The 27117-nt window shown below is 35.1% G+C and overlaps 1 protein-coding gene across 3 annotated transcripts in view; it reads right to left on the minus strand.

Annotated features, from left to right (window-relative positions):
* Window positions 1–27117, minus strand: part of LOC125856733 (mediator of RNA polymerase II transcription subunit 15a-like) — a 162649-nt gene that overhangs the window by 90408 nt on the left and 45124 nt on the right. The window contains exons 1-4 of one of the 3 annotated variants that reach the window (XR_007445553.1): window positions 19233–19270; window positions 17893–17945; window positions 16784–16858; window positions 16230–16254 (exon numbers count right to left, since the gene is read on the minus strand). Coding sequence is in view for 1 of the 3 variants with exons in the window: in XM_049536358.1 (XP_049392315.1) it covers window positions 16036–16254; window positions 16784–16858 (294 nt within the window). In the remaining 2 variants the exon portion in view is untranslated. Of the gene's footprint in view, window positions 1–16035; window positions 16255–16783; window positions 16859–17892; window positions 17946–19232; window positions 19271–27117 lie in introns of those variants that run through there. The other 2 variants (XR_007445554.1, XM_049536358.1) reach the window with 2 other exon arrangements.

Here is a 27117-nt window from a genome sequence, read left to right on the forward strand (position 1 = left end):
GGCACGTGCCCAAACCCCACCGGTAACGTCAGCCTAACACCCAAAATCTCGACGATACAGAATTAATAAAACAAGAAATAGATAGAAAGATAAGCGAAAGTCTTTAACTAAACTCAACATAACCCCATAATTGGTTGTCACATGTACAAACCTCTAATACAGAATCTGAATAAAATATACAAGTCTCATAGTAAAGTTCTAGAACAGAACAGAACAGTAAATATATATAACTTGAGGGCACGTCTGGAATGAGTCACTGCCTCTCAAGTAAGTCTGGAAGCTCTAATCTGAAGATGAGTAATAAGCCGAATCTGATAGAGCTGTCAACCTACACAACTGTGTAGAAGCAAGGCTGAGTACCAAAATCAACAGGTACTCGCAAGTAACACTAAACTAAGCTAAACTAGCAGCTACAAACAACTCCTTTCAATCCCAACCGAACCACCGAAACTTCATTCTAACAGCGAACCAACAACCTATACTACACAATTCATAATCAACAGATATATCCAACAGTGTCTCAACATCAACCTCATATCCTCATGTAAGAGCAAATAGATCATATATCACATGAAGAGGGGCAAATAGGTAAAATCCACACACCACAGACAAAGATGAAGTCAAATGCGATGCAAATGCAATAATGATGTCATGTAGTCGTGATGCATGTCTGTCCTACGATACACATCTGTTGACGTAATCAGTCCGCGCTGAATACTCAAATCAGAACCCATGGGGGCCACACATGGACCATGTATCACCGCCGGAACCAGATCCCATCGGCATCCAAATCGCTAGCCGGAGCTAGTCCATCTCATATATCTCTAGCCGGAGCTAGTCTCAACTGTGTCTCATATCCATCCATCCTCATATCAGTGTCTCAGAACTCATGCAACAGATAGTTCACACATGGGATGAATAATGAATATGCACATGTCATCAATCACAATCATATCACGATCACATCATAGTATTACACATCATCTGTCTCAATCACAACCATATCACGACCACATCATAGTATTACACATCATCTGTCTCAATCACAACCATATCACGACCACATCATAGTATTACACATCATCTGTCTCAATCACAACCATATCACGACCACATCATAGTATTACACATCATCTGTCTCAATCACAACCATATCACGACCACATCATAGTATTACACATCATCTGTCTCAATCACAACCATATCACGACCACATCATAGTATTACACATCATCTGTCTCAACATCAATGTCTGTATCAATCATAGCCTACTCATGCTCTTCTATCCCCTCAATATCAGTTATCACATGACTTATTCAACAAATTCAAGTCACATATAACACATTTAGCTCGTTTTATTCCCCATCTTTCAATTACAACAATTTCAATCAACAAATAAAACTCATCCTCAATCCCCATTACTCCCCAACACAATTAGGAAAGTAGTCATGTGTAGTCTAAGAGTTTAACAAAGTTTAGAAGTCACTTGCCTCAAAACACTTCAACTAGTAACTCAAATTTGAGTTTTACCCTTCCGAGCACGCTCCAAATCACCACAATCTATTCATAAATGGAATCCCACAATCAATACGAATCTAACAACACCAATATCGTGAAATTTGGAGAAAAGGGTAAAATGGTCAAAAAAAATCTCGTTCCGAAAAATATTCTCGAAATCTGGAAATTTTTAGTGAAAAATGTTCCCCAAGAAATTTAGAATCCAATAGTGAAAACCGTTTCGAAAAAGGAGTTGAAATGAGTTCACAAACTCAAATTTTCTATTAAATTCGGATTAGGCAAAAACCCCCAAATTTTACACTTGAAATCTCAAATTTTGATGTTAAAATCCATAAATAATCGATGGAAATCAAAGATATAAGTTGGAAATAACTTACCCAATGAATTCCTTGCGAAAAACCACTTGAAATCGCCTATTTTCGAGCTCTCAAAGTCTAAAAATGGAGAAATGGGTATTTTCAAGTTGTGGGAAAATAGCTACTGATTTTGACTTTAAAAAAAAGACTGTTGTTGCAACTAAAACGCAGCAGCTGAAACACAGCAATAACACCAAAGTTTAAGTCCCCGTTGGACCCTCGGGATTCGTTCAGAATCTCATGCACACAAACTAAATATGCACCCCCACTAAATTCGGTGTTCCGGACTCAATGGAACCGTCGGAAATTTATTTCGAGGACCCCTTGACCCGAAATTCAATAAGATGCCAAGAAACTAGTTTAACGCCAAAAAAATTCGAAACTCAAACGGAGCGTCTAAAAATTCAACCAAGGCTCATTCTAGACTTAGAATCACCTCCCGAAACCAACGGTTCTCTCAAAATTTCAATCTGTGCCTCGGAACCTCATATGTTGTCCAAAGTCAACTCTTTAACAAAATTTCACAGCTTTAGCAACTTAGGACCTCAATTCTTCTTTTCAACTCCGTAACTTCACACAGACCCGTTTCGACATTCTAAAACTGCCGGAATCTACGGACATCTGATCCGTGTCTCGAAACTCCAAATGACTCGAAAAAACACTTTTTAACCAACTTTAACTCATAAAAACTCAACTTCTCAAAAACTCAACTTTTTACCAACTTTTCCTCAAACCAATTTTACAACCACAAAACATGGGACTCGGGGCAACTACCGAAAGGGCAAAATAGTCATTTCCATGAAAAATTTACCAAAATGACCTTTTGGGTCATTACATAGCTTAATTCGAAGCTTAATCAAGGAAGGAGGGTAACTACTTGGCAAATAAACGACGAAGATTAAATCTCAATTATTGTGGCATAAGAGTCAGGATCTCGCCACGTTATTTGAAGGTTGTTATTATAAATAGCATAAGGGGAGAGAATGCAACAATAAACTTTGGGTAAATCAAATCCTCCCGTATTTCTCTTCTCTCTTCCTTTCTATTCTTTTCTTCTCAAATTCTGATCTTCTCCTCTGCAGATTCGACATGGATACCCACTCATTCCAGCTATCTTAAATTTCAGTAGTATTCGATTTCGTTGTCTTAGACATCCATTTTTTCAGTTTATAAAAATCAGAGAAAATGGTCCCCAAAAAACTAAGTGGATTTACTTTTGAAAATTGCAACTTACAGTCAGATCCTAATTGGGATCCTGAAAGGATGACTTGTTCATACCAAAACCCACACGTTCTACCTCCGGGTTCGCATAAAATAAACCCTGCTCCAGTGTGATAGCCCACAAACAACACATGAAATTTTCAAATCCTACATTCCCAATGGAAGATCCTCTGCAATTCTACGAATATCTAGTAATACTAATAGTGTAAAATCAATGACAAAAGAAAAGAAAAAAAGATAAGTACAGTTAACAATCAGAATTAAAAAAAAGAAATTTCACTACCTGGAGTATTATTATCAATGTTCATCTCCATTCTGATCAATCTTTTGACCCTCTAACTTGAACCATAGTATATATATGGAGTTAATTTTTTGTATAGTTTCTCAGGTATTATTTCTGTCCAATCTATGAGTTACTTTCCTCTTTGGTCAGTCCAAAAAACGAATAAATATTTTTATATTAAGTAATAATTTAATTTTAAATGTCCATTTTATACTTCATGAAATGAGTTATAGCCACATAAATATCTATCACTTGTTTTAGACCATTAGTTTCAAACTTCTTTCTTTTTCCTTAAACTTTGTAACGAGTCAAACTAACTCACATGAAATAGGACAGAGGGAGTAGTAATATTTTTTTATCAACTTTGGTTTTTGTGAAACAATGGTCACTCAAGTAATGATAATATTCTTCAAAAAATATATTTTTTATTTTATATTAAAAAGTCAGTAAATTTTATTTTGTAACATAAATGTCACTCAACTACTGATAATTATTTCAACAAGTTGTTCAACTCTATTATATAATAGAAAAATCACTTAATTTGCTATTAGCTCGAAAAAGGTCCAGATCAACCCATGAAAGTAAGAAAGAAAGAAGAAAAGAACTAAATCTAATGTTATTGATTTATCGCATAAGGAATTACTCCCTCCAAGGAATCATTAATATCTTCTATTCAAACTCATTAAAATCAATTATATGAGACGCATCAACCGATACTGTCACAACTAATTTAAGTTCTAGTCTAGTAACTAGAATTATTGATTCAATTACCATTCCTTTATCTTTTGTTAGAAGACCGTAGTGTATTTTCTTTTTATTACCATGCTTTTATCCAAAGGTGATAAGCTATCAATGAATTTAATTTGTACAATGACTGTTGGTGGATGTATGACTATCATCCGCAGTGAATCATACTTCAATATAAATGATTGATGGGTAACGTTCTTAACCATGAGAGAGCTCCTCTAGAAATGTCAAATGTATGACCATATATGAAATTAGCATATAACACTGAATTTAGGACTTCATTTTAAAAGCACAAATTTTGAAAGAAAAGACAAATAATTGTTTTCAAAAGGTTTCTCCATTATTAAATTTTATTTAAAATACACCTCGATGTCATCTATTACTGTATGTTTTTTGTATTTCATTATTCGTCTTCTATTTGGTAGATCTGTTGAAGAATATCCATGGGCGGTGAAGAGATGCTCTCAAAGATGCACGAAACAGAGATTTGAAAAAGTGAGAAGGAGAAACACAATTTTACTGTAGGAAATGTTTATGTAAAAAACTGTAGTATTTTTGTGGATATTTCTCACTACCTTTCTCTTTATTTGTGTTGACGAGAATTTTTTGTGATGGCTATGTTTGAATTTGTAACAAATATTTAGCTTTAGTCCGATATTAAGAGAAAAAAATTCATACAATAATTAAATCTGAAAGATTAATTTTAATTATTTAATTCTCATTTTTATTATTATTATTTATTTTATTTTATTTCAGATATGGAAGCATTAGTTGGTGTAAATGCTACCCACGTTTTTGCATGATTTCAATATTTCTTTGGTTATAATTTGTCATTTTTGAGGTGGTTCACCATTTTCTCTTTCTTTTTTACCTTGTTTGTTGGTAATAGTGTTCGTTAGATATTTTATCCCACAATGTAGGATTCATATTTCTCTTATTTGAAGACATTCTTTCTTTGTTTGTCGTATGTTTTTAAAAATGATTATTATGACAAAGCTAAGGATAAGATTTACATTCTACTTTTTTCATGCTACAAATATCACACTAAGTAGACTAGATGGATTAATTTTTGAAGTTAGACAAAATATCACAAAAATTCTAAAGTAGAATGTAAGAGAATTGAAAGAGATTACATGTCACGACCCAAAATAGACCTTAGGCATTACATGATGGATAGAACCCTGAGAGGCCCTACCCAAGCCACTTAGCATACATCATACAAGAAAATAGAAGTAAAGAGTTCAAAAGATAACATTCCATACAAAAGAGTTTGACAACAACGGAAGTCTAATATAAGTCTCAATTCCATCTATTACATCATAAGAAAAGTTTTTGGGACGTAACCCATACATCATATACGAATGCTGAAAATAGAAAAAGAGATAAAAGCCTCGGCCTTCTATTCATGAGGACTCACTATGTCACGCTCCGAGCTACCCCGAGACGCGGACACGAGACCTAGGACCACAAGTGATCCCAAGCTAACCCTGCAGGCATGATCATAAGCATACTAAAGATAATAAACTGATGCGGAAGCTATAATCATAAATAAAATGAAACGATGGGGAATACCCATATACTATAACTGAGATAAATGATAACTGATGAGTTTAATACAAAGAAGATATTAATTCAATACTAAGTTGAATCTAACTATGTCTGAAAGTAGCCTCTAACTGACTAGAAATGTTGGGACATGCCCTAGCTACGTCTAGCAAAACTGAAACTAAAAGAGTAAAATACCGAAGAAAACTCATGACTATTGTCCTCGGAGAATGAGGACTCACCACTGATTCTGCTGAACTGGAGATCGGGAACCGATCTAAGCGTTATCTGGATGCTGAGAACCTGAAGTATGCGTCAGTATTTGAAAGGTACTGAGCATGCATGATAGAGTAAAGCTGAAAGAACATATAACTGAATAAAGCAATGAAATAATCTGGACATGATATAGATACTGAATACTGAGCTAACTGAATGCAGTGACCAATTTACAACATGCTGAAACTGAATACTGACTTTACTGATAAATGGTCAATGCAATAAAATCTGACTAAACTGTAGGAGCTACTAATAACCGATATAAAACCACATGAGCTAAATGTGGAGTCCAATGTATACGCCCCATCGAGAGGACCCAATACACCCGGCCAAAGTTGTAGAGGCATGTTGGCATGATCACTAACTGATATTGCCCACAGAGGGAACTTACACCTACGTGGCTCGTAGTTCTGGGACTATATGGGTACGCTAAACCCTAGTCCAACTCGGTATTATGCTGCTCCCAATGAATTAGTAGTTAACTGATTATGACTGAATTTCAGTAAATACTGGATAGCTCGAACTGAACATGCAAACTCAGAATGCAACAATTAATCTGAGAATGATGCATTCATAAACTAAGGCATGTATAACTGAATACTGAAATATCTGACCTAACATGTGTAATTGAAGAACTAAAGAAATACATAGCTAGGGTTCTGAAATTCATGCAATAAAGTGAGAAATAACATGATAATCTGATTCGGAACATTTAAATAACTAATTCATGATGATCTATTGAAATTATAGAAACCCTAGGTCTGTTCTTGATCATGGAGTAAAGAATCTGACTGGATTCTAGGGACCTAATGGGCGAAAGAAACCCACCAGTGAAATCCCACATACCTGGTGACGAATTTCAAGAAGAAATCCTTTGATTTCTGGGATGGAACTGAAGAAAACTTGTTACGTTCTTGAACTAGGGTTCTTGACCTTTTTCTCCTCTCTTGCTTCTAATTTTCTAAGTTTTGATTAATGATTTTGACTAAGGTAAGTTCTAGTTATGTTTCTAGGCTTAAACTGACTAAAAACCTCATGATTTAGGGTCTAAACGACGTATCTTAGGGGTCCAATGAAATAGGAAAAGACCAAAAGACCCCTGACTTAATTGTTGTCGGAGTGACCGACGGATTGGACCTACGGTCCGTCGATTGGGGTCGTCGGTCAAGTCTGCCAGACAGGACTTCACTAAAACGAGCATAACGTTTTACTCGGAGGTCGGATTTTAGCAAACTCGGTGGCGTTGAAAAGAGGATTCAATTATATATCATATCATAGGTTATGGGACACAATTCCTTTTATGATAAGAGTTATGACTATTTGAAATTGACCCAATCAGAATTTTCATCTAAATGGCTGCTACCCTCACATACGATCATACCTACGGAGCGTGCATCGAATGACGGTTCGTGCTGGTCAACTGTCAATCTGGAGTGAACTATAAAATTTACAGGTGCTATAAGTAAAGCAAATGTAAATGGAGCTATAAGTAAAGAAAAAAATTGATGACAATGTTACATATTTCATACATATTACCTCCCACTAGCAATATTTACTAGGTAACTCTGTCCACTAAGCCTATGAATTATCGGAAAAGTCACCTAGTCTTTTTTTTGTTGCTGCTGGGATTCGAACATGAGATCTCATGGTTCTCAACAACTTCATTGACCACTATGCCACACTCTTCCATCAAAATGTACTTGTCTTAGAAAGTTAAGTTTCCACTCTTATGAATATTTGGTAATATATTAATATTTCTATCTTTTAATCTATACTATTATAAAAGTACGAACCTCCGATACAAAATTTGATTACCATTCATATGTGCACCTCTGTTGGATAATATTGTTATTACAATTAATTTTTACACTTCTTTTGAGCCAAGTAAGATGTGCCTCTCTTACACTAAGAGCTCGAAAGATACCTCACTAGTAGGATTACATTAAAACGTATGAGGGATTCAGGACAACTAATCGATCTTATAATGTTATTTTATCGGATAACAATATTGACAGGATAATTAATTTGGGATATGTAATGATCTTACTTAGTATAGCTTAATACGAAGCTGAATCACGGAAGGAGGGTAACTACTTGGCAAATAAACGACCAAGATTAAATATCAATTAGTGAGGCATAAGACTTAGGATCTTGCCACGTTATTTGAAGGTTGTTTTAAACTGTAGAAGGGGAGAGAATGCAACAATAAACTTCTGGTAAATCAATTCCTCCCTTATTTCTCCTCTCTCTTCCCTTATATTCTCTTCTTCTCTAATTCTGATCTTCTCCTCTACAGATTCGACATGGATACCCACTCATTCCAGCTATCTTAGATTTACTTAGTATTCGATTTCGTTGTATTAGACATTCATCTTTTCAGTTTATATAAATCAAAGAAAATGGTCCCAAAAAAACTAATTGAATTTACTTTTGAATTTGCAATTTACAGTCAGATCCTAATTGGGATCCTGAAAGGATAACTTGACCATACCAAAACCCACACTTTCTATCTCCGGGTTCGCATAAAGTAAACACCACTCCAGTGTGATATCCCACAAACCACACAGGAAAATTTCAAATCCTACATTCCCAATGGAAGATCCTCTGCAATTCTACGAATATCTAGTAATACTAATAGTGTTAAATCAATGACAAAAGAAACGAAAAAAAAAGATTAGTACCGGTAACAATCGGAATAAAAAGAAGAAATCTCACTGCCTGGAGTATTATTATCAATGTTCATCTCCATTTTGATCAATCTTTTAACCCTGTAACTTGAACCCTAGTATATATATGGAGTTAATGTTTTGTATAGTTTCTCAAATACTATCTCTGTAGAATTTATGAGTTACTTTCCTTTTTGATCAATCCAAAAAAGAATAAATATTTTTATATTAAGTAATAATTTAATTTTAAAATGTCCATTTTATACTTAATGAAATGAGTTATAGCGACAGAAATACCTATCATTTATTTTAGACCATAAATTTCAAAAATAAATTCTTAAAATCCGTAACGAGTCAAACTAACTCATATGAAATAGGACAGTGGGAGTAGTAATACTTTTTATTAACTTTGGTTTTTGTAAAATTATGGTCACTCAAGCAATGATAATATTCTTCAAAAAAATATTTTATTTTATTTTATATTAAAAAGTCAGTCAATTTTATTTTGTAACATAAATGTCACTCAACTAATAACTATAATTATTTCAACAAGTTGTTCAACTCTATTTTATAATAGAAAAATCACTTTATTATGCTATAGCTTGAAAAAGGGCCATATCAACCCATGAAAGTAAGAAAGAAGGAAAGAACTAAATCTAATGTTATTGATTTATCGCATAAGGAATTACTCCCTCCAAGCAATCATTAAAATCCTATATTCAAACTCATTAAAATCAAATATATGAGACGCATCAACCGATAGTATCACAACTAATTTAAGTTCTAGTATAGTAACTAGAATTATTGATTCAATTACCATTCCTATATCTTTCGTTCGAAGACCCTAGTGTTTTTCTTTTTATTACCATGCTTTTACTTAAAGGTGATTAGTTTTCAATGAATTTAATTTGTACAATGACTATTGGTGGATGTATGACTTTCGTCCGCAGTCAATCTTACTTCAATATAAATGATTGATGGCTAACGTTCTTAACCATGAGATACCTCAACTAGAAAGACCGGGTGCATGACCAAATATGAAATTAACATATAATACTGAAGTTCGAACTTCAATTTAAAAGCGCAAATTTTGGATCAAAAGACAAATAATTGTTTTCAAAAGGCTTCTCCATTGTTAAATTTTATTTAAAATACACCTCGATGCCATCTATTATTGTTTTTTTTTTGTACTTCATGATTCGTCTTTGATTTGGTAGTTCTGTTGAAGAATCTCCATCGACGGGTAAGAGATGCTCTCAAAGATGCACGAAATAGAGATTTGAAAATCTGAGAAGGAGAAAAAACAATTTTATTGTAGGAAATGTTTACGTCAAAAATTGTACTATTTTTGTGGGTATTTCTCACTACCTTTCTCTTTATTTGTGTTGACATGAATTTTTCGTGATGGCTATCTTTGAATTTGTAACAAATATTTAGCTTTAGTCCGATATTAAGAGAAAAAAAATTCATACAATAATTAAATCTGAAAGATTAATTTTAATTATTTATTTATCATTATTATTATTATTAATTTAATTTTTCTTCAGATATGGAAGCATTAGTTGGTGTAAATGCTACCCACGTTTTTGCATGATTTCAATATTTCTTGGTTATAGTTATATTTGTCATTTTTGAGGTGGTTCACCATTTTCTCTTTCTTTTTTACCGTGTTTGTTGGTAATAATGTTCGGTAGATATTTTATCCCACAATATAGGATTCATATTTCTCTTATTAGAAGAGATTCTTTCTCTGTTTGTCGTATGTTTTAAAAATGATTATTATAAGAAAGATTAGGATAAGATTTATGAACATTCTACGTTTTTTCATGTTACAAATATCACACGTACACAAGATGGATTAATTTTTTAAGCTTGACAACATATCAGAAAAATTCTAAAGTAGAATGTAAGAATTGAAAGAGATTACATGTCATGATCCAAAGTAGACCCTGGGCGTAACATGACGGGTAGAACCCCGGGAGTCCCTACCCAAGCCACTTAGAATACATCAAACAATATAATAGAAGTAAAGAGTTCAAAAGATAGCATTTCATACAAATGAGTTTGACAAAACTGGAAATCTAACATAAGTCTCAAGGCAGTCTATTACATCATAGAGAAAGATATTGGGACGCAAGTCATACATCATATAAGAAGTCTGCAAGATAGAAAAAAACCTAAAATCAATAAAATAATCTCGACCCTCAGATCATGAGGACTCACCAATCTTCAAAAGCTCAAAAGGATCAACCAGCCACGAGTATGGGGAATAGGATTGTCGGACCCTACATTAGTGAAACATTGTAGGCACAAGTATGATAACAATGTATAAGAGTTAAGAAATCATGCTAAAAAGGCTTTACATGACATGCAATGACCAAGCTAAATAATAAAATAACATGTTAGAAATCAAAAGTCATAAATGTGGTCAATGCAAGCTAAAAACCTTATAAAACACATATGAGATACTTTAGAAAGTAACCTTTGTTCATTATTGTAGCATCTCGCCTTAGCAAAGAGCTAAATTTAGAAAGAACTAAATTGGAAAAAGCCAAGTTGAGAATTTTGCAAGTTATGCTTAAGTTGTGAGTTTTGGGTCAACTTTAAACGATCATAACTTTCAGAATGGGATGAGTTAGGTGGCCCATAAGATATCAAATAAAAGTTCTTTGAATCTTCTTTCCAATGCCACCGAGTTTTCTAAATTTTGAGTTCTAATATGGGAGATATGCCTGTTTGAAGTCAGCATGTCCAGTTAAGGAAATTTACTCGAATTAATGAGGGGTATTTTGGTCTCTTCCTTACCCCATCAGCTTTAAAAAAAATAGTAATATTTTAGAGGTGTAAAATAATTTGGATCAGTTTTACAACTCTAAGTTACTCTTAGGGTTTTGAGAGGATTTAAAGAGGAGGTGTTCAAGGCGTTCATCAAGATTCTTGAGATTTGTCAAGGAATTTCGCCAAATTAAGGTACGTAGGTTTTCATAGTACTGGTTTCACTCACCCACATGACAATCATGTAAATTTCATCCGTAATTTCATTCTTGAGGTTGAATGATTTGAATTCTTGATGGATGGTTCTGAGGTTTTGTTCTTCATGCTTTGATTATGGAGTTTGATGAATTCTTGAGGTGAGGATTTCAATCTTTGAGGGTTGCTCTTGAGAAAAAGAGAGTAGATTCTCATGTACATGTATTTGGTAATTGAAACTAATAAAAATTTGAGGAAATCAATGCATTCTAGGCGAATTAGAAAATGAGAATAAAAAATTGTCGAGTCGTTCTAGGGGAGGGGAAGCGCGACATGCCACAGATGCGCCAGGAGGGATGGTGCGCCACCCTTGTAGTGCACCAAAATGATCCCTCTGAAGTTCAAGGTCTGGCGCCCCATGCCAGCAATGCGCCAGGGTTGCCAGCCCCCACTCTTTTTCCGTCATTTGCTCCGTCTAAGTTCTTTTAAAGTGTACCTTAACTTCTTTCAATTTTTAACCAATCTATAATACATCTAAACATCGAGATATCCTTCATAAAATGAATCATAAACCTTGAATTCATAATTCAAAGTCAAGGTAGAGTTAAGAGCAAAGTCTTCAAAGTTCTTTAGAGTCATTCTGATAATTCTTGTACAATCTTTTAAAACTTAAGACTTGAGTATAAGGATAAGGAGAGTTGAGTTTTCATTTTTTAAAAATGAATATACGGGAACTAAATATTCCCAAGAGTAGATGTTTTTACATTTAAAATGAGAGGAAACATCGATTTCTAAATGAGTTCATGAGGAGTTTTTGAGTATAGTCTCTTTTAAGAGAATGTTTTGAGTAATGGTCTCAAACTTTGAGGACGAGGAAATACTTTTAAACATATGAGTTGAGTTATATTATTGGGAGTAGTATTGAGCACCGATATGGTGACGAGTTTAAACAACTCAAAGTCCTCATAATCCATGTAGCCAATGTGGGTATAAAGGGTCATACTTTTTGGATGATTCCTTATTGCTTTTTAAGGAAAACTTAGTGGATCCACTTAGTTGAGGATGTCTTATACTCTAGCAAGGTATAGGAAAGTTCTGGCAGCGTGGGCGAGACGTTGTACCATCACATAGGTCATATTGATAGTTGTGGGTTACAGAATATCCCAAATAAGAGTTCTAATTGTATTTGTAAATGCATTGAGTTGTTATCTACTATTTAAATGATTTATATAAATTGCATCTTTATTGTTGTTTTTATACTGTATTAAGTTGAGTATCCATGAGTTGAGGTTGAGTTGAGGTGAGTACGTTTCCTTCTTTCCAAGTTCAAGCTTTTATGTTATGTTCAGTGTTCCTCTTACATGCTCGTGCATTCAATGTACTGATGCCATTTGGTTTGCATCATGAAATGATGCAAATACATGAGATTAGGGTCATCAACAGGCACTTCGTCGATACCACAACAGTTCGAGTTAGCTTTGGTGAGCCTTCTTCCTTCCGGAGGATTCAAGTTACTTTTTCAGTTTTGATAGGATGTCGTGGGTCTTGTCCCGACTTCCATATTTGTCATTTAGAGGCTTTATAGATAGACAGTGGAGTTTGAGAAGTCTGTTTCGTTTTCTTTTATTAAATGTTTTAAAGACTTGAATTGCCTATTTCTGGCTAGTAGAATATTATATTATATTCTGAGTTAATGTTTTGATACTTTTGAGTTAAAGTTTTACATTTGAGTTCATCTTGTATTGAGTACGTCTTCCGCTGAGAGTTGAGCCAGGCCAAGGATTCGCTTGGGGCCAGAAATGGTTCTCGAGTGTCAGCCACGTCCAGGGTGTAGGCTCGGGGCATGATGATTATTGTGCGAAGTTTACCTTTAACTGACATAGACCATGTGAGCTATAACATGGAATTCGGTGTCTATCCCATATTGAAAAGTGATGTCTTTACTTGCCAAGGTAAGAACCATAAAACTTGAGCTGAACTAGATCCACAATCTAATGTCTATCTAAGACAACCTATGGTGGCATGCGCTCAGAGGCATTTCCAAGAGTTCAAGAAAATGGGTGCACAATACTAGCTATTGTGAGGTTTAATGCTATAAAATTTTGCCAAAATATTGACTTTGACAAGTAAACTATAATTAATATAAGAGAAAATGGTCAAATGCCCCCTCATTCTATTGTCTGATTCTCAACTATACACCAATACTTTATGGGGGTCCTATTACCCCCTTGAAGTATTTAAATAGATATATTAACACCCTTAAATCATCATGTGGCATAGCAAGTGTATTCACTTTCCTATTGGCAAGTGTGAGACAAATAAACAAGTCAACATTACTTTATTTGACAGATGTCAGTTCATAATTAGATACTAGAATAATTAATAAATTTAATCAACTAAAGTCACACTCACAAGCACACACACTCTCGCACATCTCTAACCATCCCCTCTTTTACAAATCTCTTCAACTCGACTTGTTTCCATGGCTATCAATACAAGAATTTTATCGTTTCATACTTTCATTTTTAATTCACACAATACTTTTCAGTAGCAATACCTTTTAAATCTTCCTCTAATTTTAGACAGAACAATAAAAGAAAGAAAAAAGACCACTTCAAACCCTTCACCTTGATGGAGAATAATTTTAGCTCGACCCCAAAAGATAAAATTGCAGCTTCCATCGGAGACATCTTTTCATTTATAGTAGCAACCGAAGTTTCTTAACTGCAATTGAAAATGGGTATTAAAATTTGAGATTTCTCAAGAAAAAATTCATCTTCAAATTCATCAAGAAGTGCAATTGAGAAACAATAGGAAAAGAACTATCTTCAAAGATAACGATGAACACAAATTTAACAATAACAATTGATTTTTGTGCAAATAGATGATTGGGAAAACATTAAAAAAGGGAGGGGGGGGGGGGNGGTCGGTGGGTATAGTGTGGTGTGGTGGAGATGAAGGTGGACTGAAGGAGATGAGTCATCCAAAAACAACGAAGAAAAAATAAAAAGAAGATTTATGAAGAGGAAGAATGACGATGAGATTTGGTAATGGTGATTAGGGCAAGAATGGTAGCGAAAATTGGTATTTTTTTTATTCTGAGAAAAATAGGCGTGTGTATTACACTTGCCAACAAAGATTTGAGGGTGACGTTTTAAGGGTGTTAATATCTTAGTTTAAAATATTTCAGGAGGGTAATAGGACCCCTGTAAAGTATTGGTGTGTAGTTGAGAATTGTGTAATAGATTGAAGGGGCATTTGGCCATTTTCTCTTAATATTATTATCACAAAAGAAAAATCAGCTTATCATGGTTCTTAACGAATTTTATATTTGAAAATGATTAAAATATCATCATTATTTAAGGAAACACACTTTACGAATCAGAGAAATAAATTGAAGAAAATACTAAAAAGAGAGGCCATAAATTTTTTTGAGGAAAAATGTGACTTTTGTTTGTAGTGTTGCTAAAGATTCAAACAAAGAAAATTTTGGAGATGGATATTTCAAATTTTAGTCTGGTTCCCACATAAAATTTAAGTAATTTATTAGAATAATTGCAGTGCTTTCTATATAATCTAGGGAAGGATTCATACGTTGGTTCACAAGTACTTTACATAATCCAGGGAGGAGTGCATGGGTTCAAGAGCACTTTACATAACCATTCATGTTCTCAACGCTCATCAAGTTTTGTGCCAGAACTCAACCTATCAATACCAAACGTACCAAAACCATTCCATACTTAACACAATCCATCATAACTACTATCTAATCAATCAAACGTAGAAGCCTATCAAACTCAGAAGCAATATCTCTCCCACGTGAATCCAAAATAGGCGGCTGACGTGCATATGTATCTTGTTCCTGCGAAGGATATAACGTGCAAGATATGATTAGTAACTTACGAGTAAATTGTGAGAGATCGTTAGCTTTACACACAAAATCTTATAAAGAAATAAAGGAAATCAACAACAACATCGCCATGTAATTCAACAAGTGGGATCTAGGGAGGGTATGATGTAAGCAAACGTTACCGTAAATAGGTTGTTTTCGATAGACCCTCGGCTCAAAAGAAACGTAGTAGCAATGTAAGAAACAAGTGTAGCAACAAATATTAATACACCAAGGAGAAAAAGAAACCCCGAGCTGCCTAAATCATTCTACTAGAAGTACGACAACATTCAACTCTTTACTAACCTTCTACTCAAATCTTTGACCTCTATACCTTCCTATTTAAACACATGAGATCTTAGAAAAAAGTAGAAGTAACATGAGTTATCGGTCATAACTTAAGAGATTTATACTGGGAAAAAAATCACAAGTCCCGAAGTTATCAACCCTCCCCCCCGCAAAAAAAAACTCTACTGAAAATGTAGATGCATATTAACACAAGAGGAAAACAACTTCAACAAGGTGAAGATAGTTGAATTATCCAAACAAGTTTGGACTGCATACCTGACTTGTATGGATGGAAGGCTGAGGAAGTTGCCCCTGCAATGGAGAAGAAGTAGGCTTGTGCAGATTTTTGCAACTTTGAAAGAAACTTATGTGCTTCTCAACTGAAAGTAGTCTTTCCTTGTGAACAAGATTAATATCATGTTTGTTAAGCCGCAAGAAAATCATAATGCGTTCCAACGTCATCTTGAGTCTTTCAATTCTCTCATTTGGAAGACTCTGATTAAGAGAGTCATGCATAAAATCAAAAGAAAAAAAAAGAATCAGTTTAGTGAGTCTTGTTTCTTGCCCTTTGCAAACCTTTGAACTTCATGCTTCAAGAACTTCCCACGGCAACAAAAGAGGGAGGAAAGTTAAGAAATGACATAAAGAGACAAATAACATAGCTCACAAGGTTCACACAATTCAGCAGAATGTTGACTCAAATGCTTTTAAATTCAGATAAATCAAGCGCTTGCCCGAAGAACTAGGGAAGCCTTAATTCCTTTACTGAAAGCAAAACAAGCAACCATAAAATGACTTATGAAAATAACTCTTTTATGATGTCCACTACCGGCCACCTTGACTTTCACAATGCTTCAATAGAAACAAATGATGCAACTGCTAGAAATGAAAAGGAATTAGCCGCATTACAACATATTCCCACTATGAGAACACCTTTTCTCAAGATGACAATCAATAGGATAGGAACCAAAGAAGCAAAATTTGGAACTATTAGGAAGAACTTAGAGGGATGTTGATGACATACCTGCTGCACTTTATAAGCAATTTTCTCGTATAAATCATTGAGGTCTGATAAATACATCTCCTTCATAGACTTGATCTGGATTACAAATTTTCAATAAGTCAATTGCGGAAATGTCAAGAATGCATTCCCATGTGGTTAGGTGATAATACTGATTAACATGTAAATGGTAAACTAAGTTACTAAACTTTGCTTCCTTTAGCCTCTTGGTGCTCAATTCAAGAATACAACTTCCTCAATGCGATCATAGATCAGTTCAACTAGGAAAAATAAGAATATACTTTTTTTAAGTTAGGTTGCGAGATATAACACTGTTTAATGGCAATCATTATTTTTTTTCACTTTACACCTTTATCATCAATGAGGTAAAACGAGGGAAAACAATGAAATAATCACCAATGTAGCTGGCTTCTCAAGTGAAAAACGATGGAATGGAGAATACAAAGCATGTTAGTGTTATATGTTTATTCTTGGAAAGTCTAAGTAATCCAACTTATTACTAGCTAGTAAACCAAGTCGGGAATGTAAGTAGAGAAGGACAAGTTTCGAAGACGGAAGCATTGAATTTATCTATAATAAGAAATAAAAAAAAATAGAAAAAGTATACCAATTAATATAGATGAACGGATGTCATTTCACAGAGAACATCTTATAGCCATATATTCAGGTATATACTTCTTGCATGAATAGGTTTATCCCTCAAATTAGCAATTAAAGATTTTAGTTGCCGGAAAGAAAATTGGTGACATGCCATGAAGAACTTTTACCCCAACTTACAGAAATATTATATATCTCATGAATTAAGTTAACATGATCGCAGTACTCAACAACTAATTTTCTCTAATCAATTAATTTATCAAAATATACGTCATTTCTAAATTATGGCAGGGCATGCAAAATTATTTTTTTGTCGTTGGCAATATGGGACCAAGACAGGCTTTACAGAGCACAATGACAGTGGGGATGAATAATGTTCGTTTCTAACATTTCTTATAGTTATAACCATAGGATTATGGAGTAACCTCGTCTATTACTCCATAATCATAGGAAATATTTCGAAACATTCAGCTATTTCTTATAGTGTTATAACCAGCCAGTTTATCAAACCATACCTTTTGGTAAAGCTCTTCCTGCCAATCAGCTCCATTTGCATTTTCCGTCTGAACTGTAAATGTACAGGTGCTATAAGTAAAGGAAAAATTGATGACAATGTTACATATTTCAGGCATATTACCTCCCACTAACAATATGTACTACGTAAGTCTGTCCATTAAGCCTATGAAAGATGGGGAAAATCACATAATATTTCTTTTTTGTCTCTGCTGGGATTCAAACATGAGATCTCATGGTTCTCAACAAATTCATTGACCAATACACCACACTCCGCCGTCCACATGTCTTAATAAGCTAAGTTTCCACTTTTATGAATATTTGGTAAAATATTAATATTTCTATCTTTTAATCTACATTATTATAAAAGTACGAACCTCCGACACTAAATTTAATTACCATTAATATATGCATCTATGTTGGATAATATTGTCATTACACTTAATTTTTACACTTCTTTTGAGCCAAGAGTCTCACTTCTTTTGAGCCAAGAGTCTATGTTCAAGTAAGATGTGCCTCTCTTACACTAAGAGCTCGAAAGAGACCTCACTAGAAGGATTACACTAAGACATACGAGGGATCTGAGACAACTAATCCAGATTATAGTGTTATTTTTATTGGATAACAATTCTGAGAGGATAATTAATTCGGGAAATGTAAAGATCTTACATAGTATAGCTTAATTTGAAGCTGAATCAAGGAAGGAGGGTAACTACTTGGCAAATAAACTACGAAGATTAAATCTCAATTATTGAGGCATAAGAGTCAGGATCTCGCCACGTTATTTGAAGGTTGTTATTATAAATAGCATAAGGGGAGAGAATGCAACAATAAACTTCGGGTAAATCAAATCCTCCCGTATTTCTCTTCTCTCTTCCTTTCTATTCTCTTCTTCTCTAATTCTGACCTTCTCCTCTGCAGATTCGACATGGATACCCACTCATTCCAGCTATCTTAAATTTAATTAGTATTCGATTTCATTGTCTTAGACATCCATTTTTTCAGTTTATATAAATCAGAGAAAATGGTCCCCAAAAAACTAAGTGGATTTACTTTTGAAAATTGCAACTTACAGTCAGATCCAAATTGGGATCCTGAAAGGATAACTTGTTCATACCAAAACCCACACGTTCTACCTCCGGGTTCACATAAAGTAAACCCTGCTCCAGTGTGATAGCCCACAAACAACACATGAAATTTTCAAATCCTACATTCCCAATGGAAGATCCTCTGCAATTCTACGAATATCTAGTAATACTAATAGTGTAAAATCAATGACAAAAGAAAAGAAAAAAAGATAAGTACAGGTAACAATCAGAATAAAAAGAAGAAATTTCACTACCTAGAGTATTATTATCAATGTTCATCTCCATTCTGATCAATCTTTTGACCCTCTAACTTGAACCCTAGTATATATATGGAGGTAATTTTTTGTATAGTTTCTCAAGTACTATTTCTGTCCAATCTATGAGTTACTTTCCTTTTTGGTCAGTCCAAAAAAAGAATAAATATTTTTATATTAAGTAATAATTTAATTTTAAAATGTCCATTTTATACTGCATGAAATGAGTTATAGCCAAATAAATATCTATCACTTATTTTAGCCCATTAGTTTCAAAATTCTTTTTTTTTCCTTAAACTTTGTAACGAGTCAAACTAAATCAGATGAAATAGGACAGAGGGTGTAGTAATATTTTTTTATCAACTTTGGTTTTTGTAAAACTATGGTCACTCAAGTAATGATAATATTCTTCAAAAAATATATTATTTTAATTTATATTAAAAAGTCAGTCAATTTTATTTTGTAACATAAATGTCACTCAACTACTGATAATTATTTCAACAAGTTGTTGAACTCTATTGTATAATAGAAAAATCACTTAATTATGCTATTAGCTCGAAAAAGGTCCAGATCAACCCATGAAAGTAAGAAAGAAAGAAGAAAAGAACTAAATCTAATGTTATTGATTTTTCACATAAGGAATTACTCCCTCCAAGGAATCATTAATATCTTCTATTCAAACTCATTAAAATCAAATATATGAGACGCATCAACCGATACTGTCACAACTAATTTAAGTTCTAGTCTAGTAACTAGAAATATTGATTCAATTACCATTCCTTTATCGTTTGTTAGAAGACCCTAGTGTCTTTATTTTTATTACCATGCTTTTATCCAAAGGTGATAAGCTATTAATGAATTTAATTTGTGTAATGACTGTTGGTGGATGTATGACTATCATCCGCAGTGAATCATACTTCAATATAAATGATTGATGGGTAACATTCTTAACCATGAGAGAGCTCCACTAGAAATGTCAGGTGTATGACCATATATGAAATTAGCATATAGTACTGAATTTAGGACTTCATTTTAAAAGCACAAATTTTGAAACAAAAGACAAATAATTGTTTTCAAAAGGTTTCTCCATTATTAAATTTTATTTAAAATACACCTCGATGTCATCTATTACTGTATGTTTTTTTGTATTTTATTGTTCGTCTTCTATTTGGTAGATTGTTGAAGAATATTCATTGACGGGGAAGAGATGCTCTCAAAGATGCACGAAACAGAGATTTGAAAATGTGAGAAGGAGAAAAACAATTTTATTGTAGGAAATGTTAATGTAAAAAACTGTAGTATTTTTGTGGGTATTTCTCACTACCTTTCTCTTTATTTGTGTTGACGTGAATTTTTTGTGATGGCTATGTTTGAATTTGTAACAAATATTTAGCTTTAGTCCGATATTAAGAGAAAAAAAATCATACAATAATTGAATGTGAAATATTAATTTTAATTATTTAATTATCATTATTATTATTATTATTATTATTATTATTATTTATTTTATTTTATTTCAGATATGGAAGCATTAGTTGGTGTAAATGCTACTCACGTTTTTGCATGATTTCAATGTTTCTTTGGTTATAATTATATTTGTCATTTTTGAGGTGGTTCACCATTTTCTCTTTCTTTTTTACCGTGTTTGTTGGTAATAGTGTTCGTTAGATTTTTTATCTCACAATGTAGGATTCATATTTCTCTTATTTGAAGACATTCTTTCTTTGTTTGTCGTATGTTTTTAAAAATGATTATTCTGACAAAGATAAGGATAAGATTTATGGCCATTCTACTTTTTTCATGCTACAAATATCACACTAAGTACACTGGATGGATTAATTTTTGAAGTTAGACAAAATATCACAAGAATTCTAAAGTAGAATGTAAGAGAATTGAAAGAGATTACTTGTCACGACCCAATGTAGACCTTAGGCGTTACATGATGGATAGAACCCTGAGAGGCCCTACCCAAGCCACTTAGCATACATCATACAAGAAAACAGAAGTAAACAGTTCAACAGATAACATTCCATACAAAAGAGTTTGACAACAGCGGAAGTCTAATATAAGTCTCAATGCCATCTATTACATCATAAGAAAAGTTATTGGGACGTAACCCATACATCACATACGAATGCTGAAAATAGAAAAAAACATAAAAGCCTCGGCCTTCTATTCATGAGGACTCACCATGTCACGCTCCGAGCTATCCCCGAGACGCGAACACGGGACCTAGGACCACAAATGATCCCAAACTAACCCTGCTGGCATGATCATGAGCGTACTAAAGATAATAAACTGATGCGAAAGCTATAATCATAAATAAAATGAAAAGATGGGGAATACCCATATACTATAACTGAGATAAATGATAACTGATGATTTTAATACAAAGAAGATATTAACTCAATACTAAGCTGAATCTAACTATGTCTGAAAATAGCCTCTAACTGACTAGAAATGCTGGGACATGCCCCAGCTACGTCTAGCAAAACTGAAACTAGAAGACTAGAATATCGAAAAGAAACTATTGACAATTGTCCTCGGAGAATGAGCACTCACCACTGATTCTGCTGAACTGGAGATCGGGAACCGATCTAAGCGTTATCTGGATGTTGAGAACCTGAAGCTACATCACAAGAAAATGTAGCGCACTTATGTGTCAGTACTTGAAAGGTATTGAGCATGTAGGATAGAGTAAAGCTGAAAGAACATATAACTAAACAAAGAAATAAAGCAATGAAATAATCTGGACATAATATAGATACTGAATACTGAGCTAACTGAATGCAGTGACCAATTAACAATGTGCTGAAACTGAATACTGACTATACTGATAAATGGTCAATACAATAAAATCTGACTAAATTGTGGGAGCTACTTATAACCGACATAAAACCACATGAGCTAAATGTGGATTCCGATGTATACACCCCATCGAGAGGACCCAATACACCCAGCCAAAGGTGTAGAGGCATGTCGGCGTGATCACTAACTAATATTGCCCACAGAGGGAACTTACACCTACGTGGCTCGTAGTTCTCGGACTATATGGGTATGTTGAACCCAAGTCCAACTCGGCATTATGCTACTCCCAATGAATTAAGTAGTTAACTAGTTATGACTGAATTTCAATAAATACTGGATAGCTCGAACTAACATGCAAACTGAGAATGCAATAATTAATCTGATAATGATGCATTCATAAACTGAGGCATGTATAACTGAATACTGAAACATCTTACCTAGCATGTATAATTCAAGAACTAAAGAAATACATAGCTAGGGTTCTGAAATTCATGCAATAAACTGACATATAACATGATAATCTGATTTGGAACATTTAAATAACTAATTCATGATGAACTGTTGAAATTCTAGAAACCCTAGGTCTGTTCATAATCATGGAGTAAAGAATCTGACTGAATTCTAGGGACCTAATGGGTGAAAGGAACACACCAATGATATCACACATACCTGGTGACGAATTTCACAGAGAAATCCTTTGATTTTTGGGCTGGAACTGAAGAAAACTTGTTCTGTTCTTGAACTAGGGTTCTTGACCTTTTTCTCCTCTCTTGCTTCTAATTTTCTAAGTTTTGATTAATGATTTTGACTAAGGTAAGTTCTAGTTATGTTTCTAGGCTTAAACAGTCTAAAACCTCATGATTTAGGGTTTTAACGACGTATCTTAGGGGTCCAATGAAATANATCACACATACCTGGTGACGAATTTCACAGAGAAATCCTTTGATTTTTGGGCTGGAACTGAAGAAAACTTGTTCCGTTCTTAATCTAGGGTTCTTGACCTTTTTCTCCTTTCTTGCTTCTAATTTTCTAAGTTTTGATTAATGATTTTGACTAAGGTAAGTTCTAGTTATGTTTCTAGGCTTAAACAGTCTAAAACCTCATGATTTAGGGTTTTAACGACGTATCTTAGGGGTCCAATGAAATAGGAAAAGACCAAAATACCCCTGACTTAATTGTTGTCGGAGTGACCGACGAATTGGACCTACGGGCAGTAGGTCAATCGATGGTCCGTCGATTGGGGTCGTCGGTCAAGTCTGCCGATAGGACTTCACTAAAACGAATATAACTTTTTACTCGGAGGTCGAATTTTAGTAAACTCGGTGGCGTTGGAAAGAGGATTCAATTATCTATCATATCATAGGTCATGGGATACACAATTTTTTTATGCTATGATTTACGACTATTTGAAGTTGACCCAATCATAATTTTCATCTAACTGGCTGCTACCCTCACCTACGGTTAGACCTACAGACCGTGCATAGAATGACGGTCCGTGTTGATCAACCGTCAATCAGGACTGAAGCTGGGGTTTAGGTGCATCGATCCACGGACACAAACCACGGTCCGTGACCTGACCTACAGACCGTAGGTCCGGCCGTGGGTCAGCACTTGGCCGAATTTCTGGCTGAGTTCTAGGGGAGTTTGCTGACACGAACTACAAACCTACAGGACGGACAGTGGGTCCTCCTGCGGTCCGTGGATGGTGCCCGTGAATGCCACTTGCAATACCAAAAATCTACAATCTGGTATATTTTTGGATACGGGGTGTTATATTATCTCCCCCTTGGGACCATTCGTCCTCAAATGAGAATAAACTAGCTGAAATGGAGGGAGAGGGCTGCAATCCCTACCACTAAACACTGAGAACTGAATTTCTAACTGAACTGAGTTCCAAGAACATGAAAATACGTTGAAAATGCAAGTACAAACTGAAGGAACATGATTCTAAGACTGAATTTATGTATGAACGACTGAAAAACTGAAGAGGAACTATTACCTCAAGCTGGAATGGAATCGGAAGGAAAGAGGTGAGGATACTTGGACTTCATGGCTGCTTCTGCTTCCCAAGTGGCTCCCTCTACGGACTGACTCCTCCACAAAACCTTGACTGAAGCGACTTCTTTGTTTCTCAACCTTCTAACTTGACGATCGAGAATCTCAACTAGTACATCCTTATATGAGAGACTATCTTTCACGGCCACACTCTCTAATGGAACTATGAATGCTAGATCACCCACACACTTTTTCGAAAGAGAAATGTGAAAGGTTGGATGCACTGCTGCTAAGTCTGTTGTCAACTCTAACTCATAAGCCACTTTACCAATCCTTTTCAAGATCTGGTAAGATCCTACATATCTAAGACTGAGCTTCCCTTTCTTGCAAAATCTCATCACCCCCTTCATAGGTGACACTTTCAGGAAAACCCAATCATCAACTTCGAACTCTAGTTCCCTTCTTCTCACATTTGCATAAGACTTCTGGCGACTCTGAGCAGTCTTAAGTCTATCTCTAATGAGTTGCACTTTCTCCATAGCATCAAGGATTGAATCTGGTCCTATCAAGGTTGCTTTACCTACTTCAAACGAACCAACTGGAGATCTATATCTACGCTCATACAATGCCTCATAAGGGGCCATCTGAATGCTGGAATGGTAATTATTGTTGTAGGCGAACTCAATTAGATGAAGGTAATCATCCTAACTACCCTTGAAGTCGATCACACAAGCTCTCAACATGTCTTCTAAGGTCTGAATGGTACGCTCTGCCTGACCATCCGTCTGGGGATGAAATGTTGTGCTAAGATTAACCTGAATACCAAGACCTTTTTGAAATGACTTCCAGAAATGAGAGGTAAACTGAGGAGATGATAGATAAAGGAACCCCATGCAACCTCACAATCTCATTAATGTAAATCTTGGTGTAATCATCCACTGAATCTGTAGTCTTGACCGCCAAATAGTCAGAAGACTTAGTAACCCTATCAACAATCACCCAAATGGAGTCATGTTGTCTGCGAGTACGAGGTAAACCTGTGATGAAGTCCATGTTGATCACTTCCCACTTCCAAGTAGGAATGTCAATCTCTTGAGGCATACCCCCTGGTTTCTGATGTTCAATTTGGGCACTTAGCCACAAAATCTACTATATCTCTTTTCATACCATTCCACCAATAGACTTCCCGTAGATCGTGGTACATCTTAGTGGCGCCTGGATGAATAGAATATCTGGAATGGTGGGCTTCTGCGAGAATATGGTGTCTCAATTCACCCACATTAGGAACACACAATCTACCCTGATAGCGAAGTACACCATCTCCCCCTTGGGAGAAAACCTCCACTCTCTAATTGTGCACTGCACCCTTAAGCTCAAGCAAGATTGGATCACTATCTTGCTTTTCCTTAACCCCTACTACCAAAGAAGATTCGGCCCCATTTTGAACCATTACACCACCATCTGATATGCTCATAAGACGAACTCCTAGGTGAGCAAGTCTGTGAACATCCTTTGCTAGCTCTCTTCTTTCTTCCTCAACATGTCCTACCCTACCCATGGATAATCTGCTAAGAGCATCTACTACTACATTTGCCTTACCCGGATGGTAATGCACGCTCATATCATAATCTTTGAGGAATTTAAGCCACCTTCTTTGGTGAAGATTCAACTCTTTCTAGGTGAATACAAACTGGAGGCTCTTATGGTCTGTGAACACATCTACATGAACACCATACAAGTAGTGTCTCCAAATCTTGAGTGCAAACACCACTGCTGCGAGCTCAAGGTCATGAGTCGGATAATTCTTCTCATGTACCTTAAGTTGTCTAGAAGCATAAGTTATAACCTTACCTCGCTACATCAACACACAACCTACGCCGACCCTAGATGCATCACAATAGATCACATAACCATTTGAACCCTCTGGTAGAGTCAAGACAGGAGCTGTAGTCAACCTAGTTTTCAATTCTGCGAAGCTTTTCTCACAATCATCTGACCACTGAAACTTAACCTTTTTTCTGAGTCAACCTAGTCAATGGTGAGGCTATGAATGAAAATCCTTCCAAGAACCTTCTATAATAGCCTGCTAAACCCAAGAAACTTCAGATATCTGTAGCAGAGGTAGGTCTAGGCCATTATTTCACTGCTTCTATCTTCTGGGAATCTACTCGAATTCCTTTTCTAGACACAATATGCCCATGGAAAGCAATTGATTGTAACCAAAACTCGCACTTGTTAAATTTTGCAAATAACTGGCGCTCTTTGAGAGTTTGCAGAACAACTCTCAAATGACTCCATGTCCTTCCTCATTCCTAGAGTAAATGAGGATATCATCAATAAAGACGATAACGAACAAGTCTAAGTACTGCTTGAACACTCTGTTCATCAAATCCATGAAATTTGCAGGAGCATTGGTTAGTCCAAATGACATAACTACAAATTTGTAATGACCATACCGAGTTCTGAAGGATGTCTTCAGAATGTCACTATCTCTGACTCTAAGCTGATGATAACCTAATCTGAGGTCTATTTTTGAGAAATGACTAGCACCGTGAAGTTGGTCAAACAAGTCATCAAACTTGGGGATAGGGTACTTATTCTTGATTGTGACCTTGTTCAACTGCCTATAGTCAATGCACATTCTGAGAGAACCATCTTTCTTCTTCACGAACAACACTGGTGCACCCCAAGGTGAAATACTAGGTCTGATGAAACCCTTATCTAGAAGGTCTTTCAACTGCTCTTTTGATTCCTTAAGCTCAGTTGGAGCCATTCTGTAAGGAGGGATAGAGATAGGCTACGTATTTGGAAGGAGATCTATTCCAAAGTCAATTTCCTTTTCAGGAGGAACTTCGGGAAGATCTTCTGGAAAACACTTCTGGAAACTTATTGACTATATGGATTGACTCAAGATTGGGGATTCGAAACTAGAATTCTTAACCCAAACTAGATGATAGAGATTATCTTTCTGTCCTTAAGGTAAGAAATGAATCGACCCATAGGCGCTAAGTTACTTCCCTTCCATTCTAAGATTGGTTTGTCTGGAAACTGAAAACAAACAGTCCTAGTTCTATAATCGACT

The sequence above is a fragment of the Solanum stenotomum genome, chromosome 2 (genome assembly GCF_019186545.1).
Source record: "Solanum stenotomum isolate F172 chromosome 2, ASM1918654v1, whole genome shotgun sequence".
Classification (NCBI taxonomy): Eukaryota; Viridiplantae; Streptophyta; class Magnoliopsida; order Solanales; family Solanaceae; genus Solanum; species Solanum stenotomum.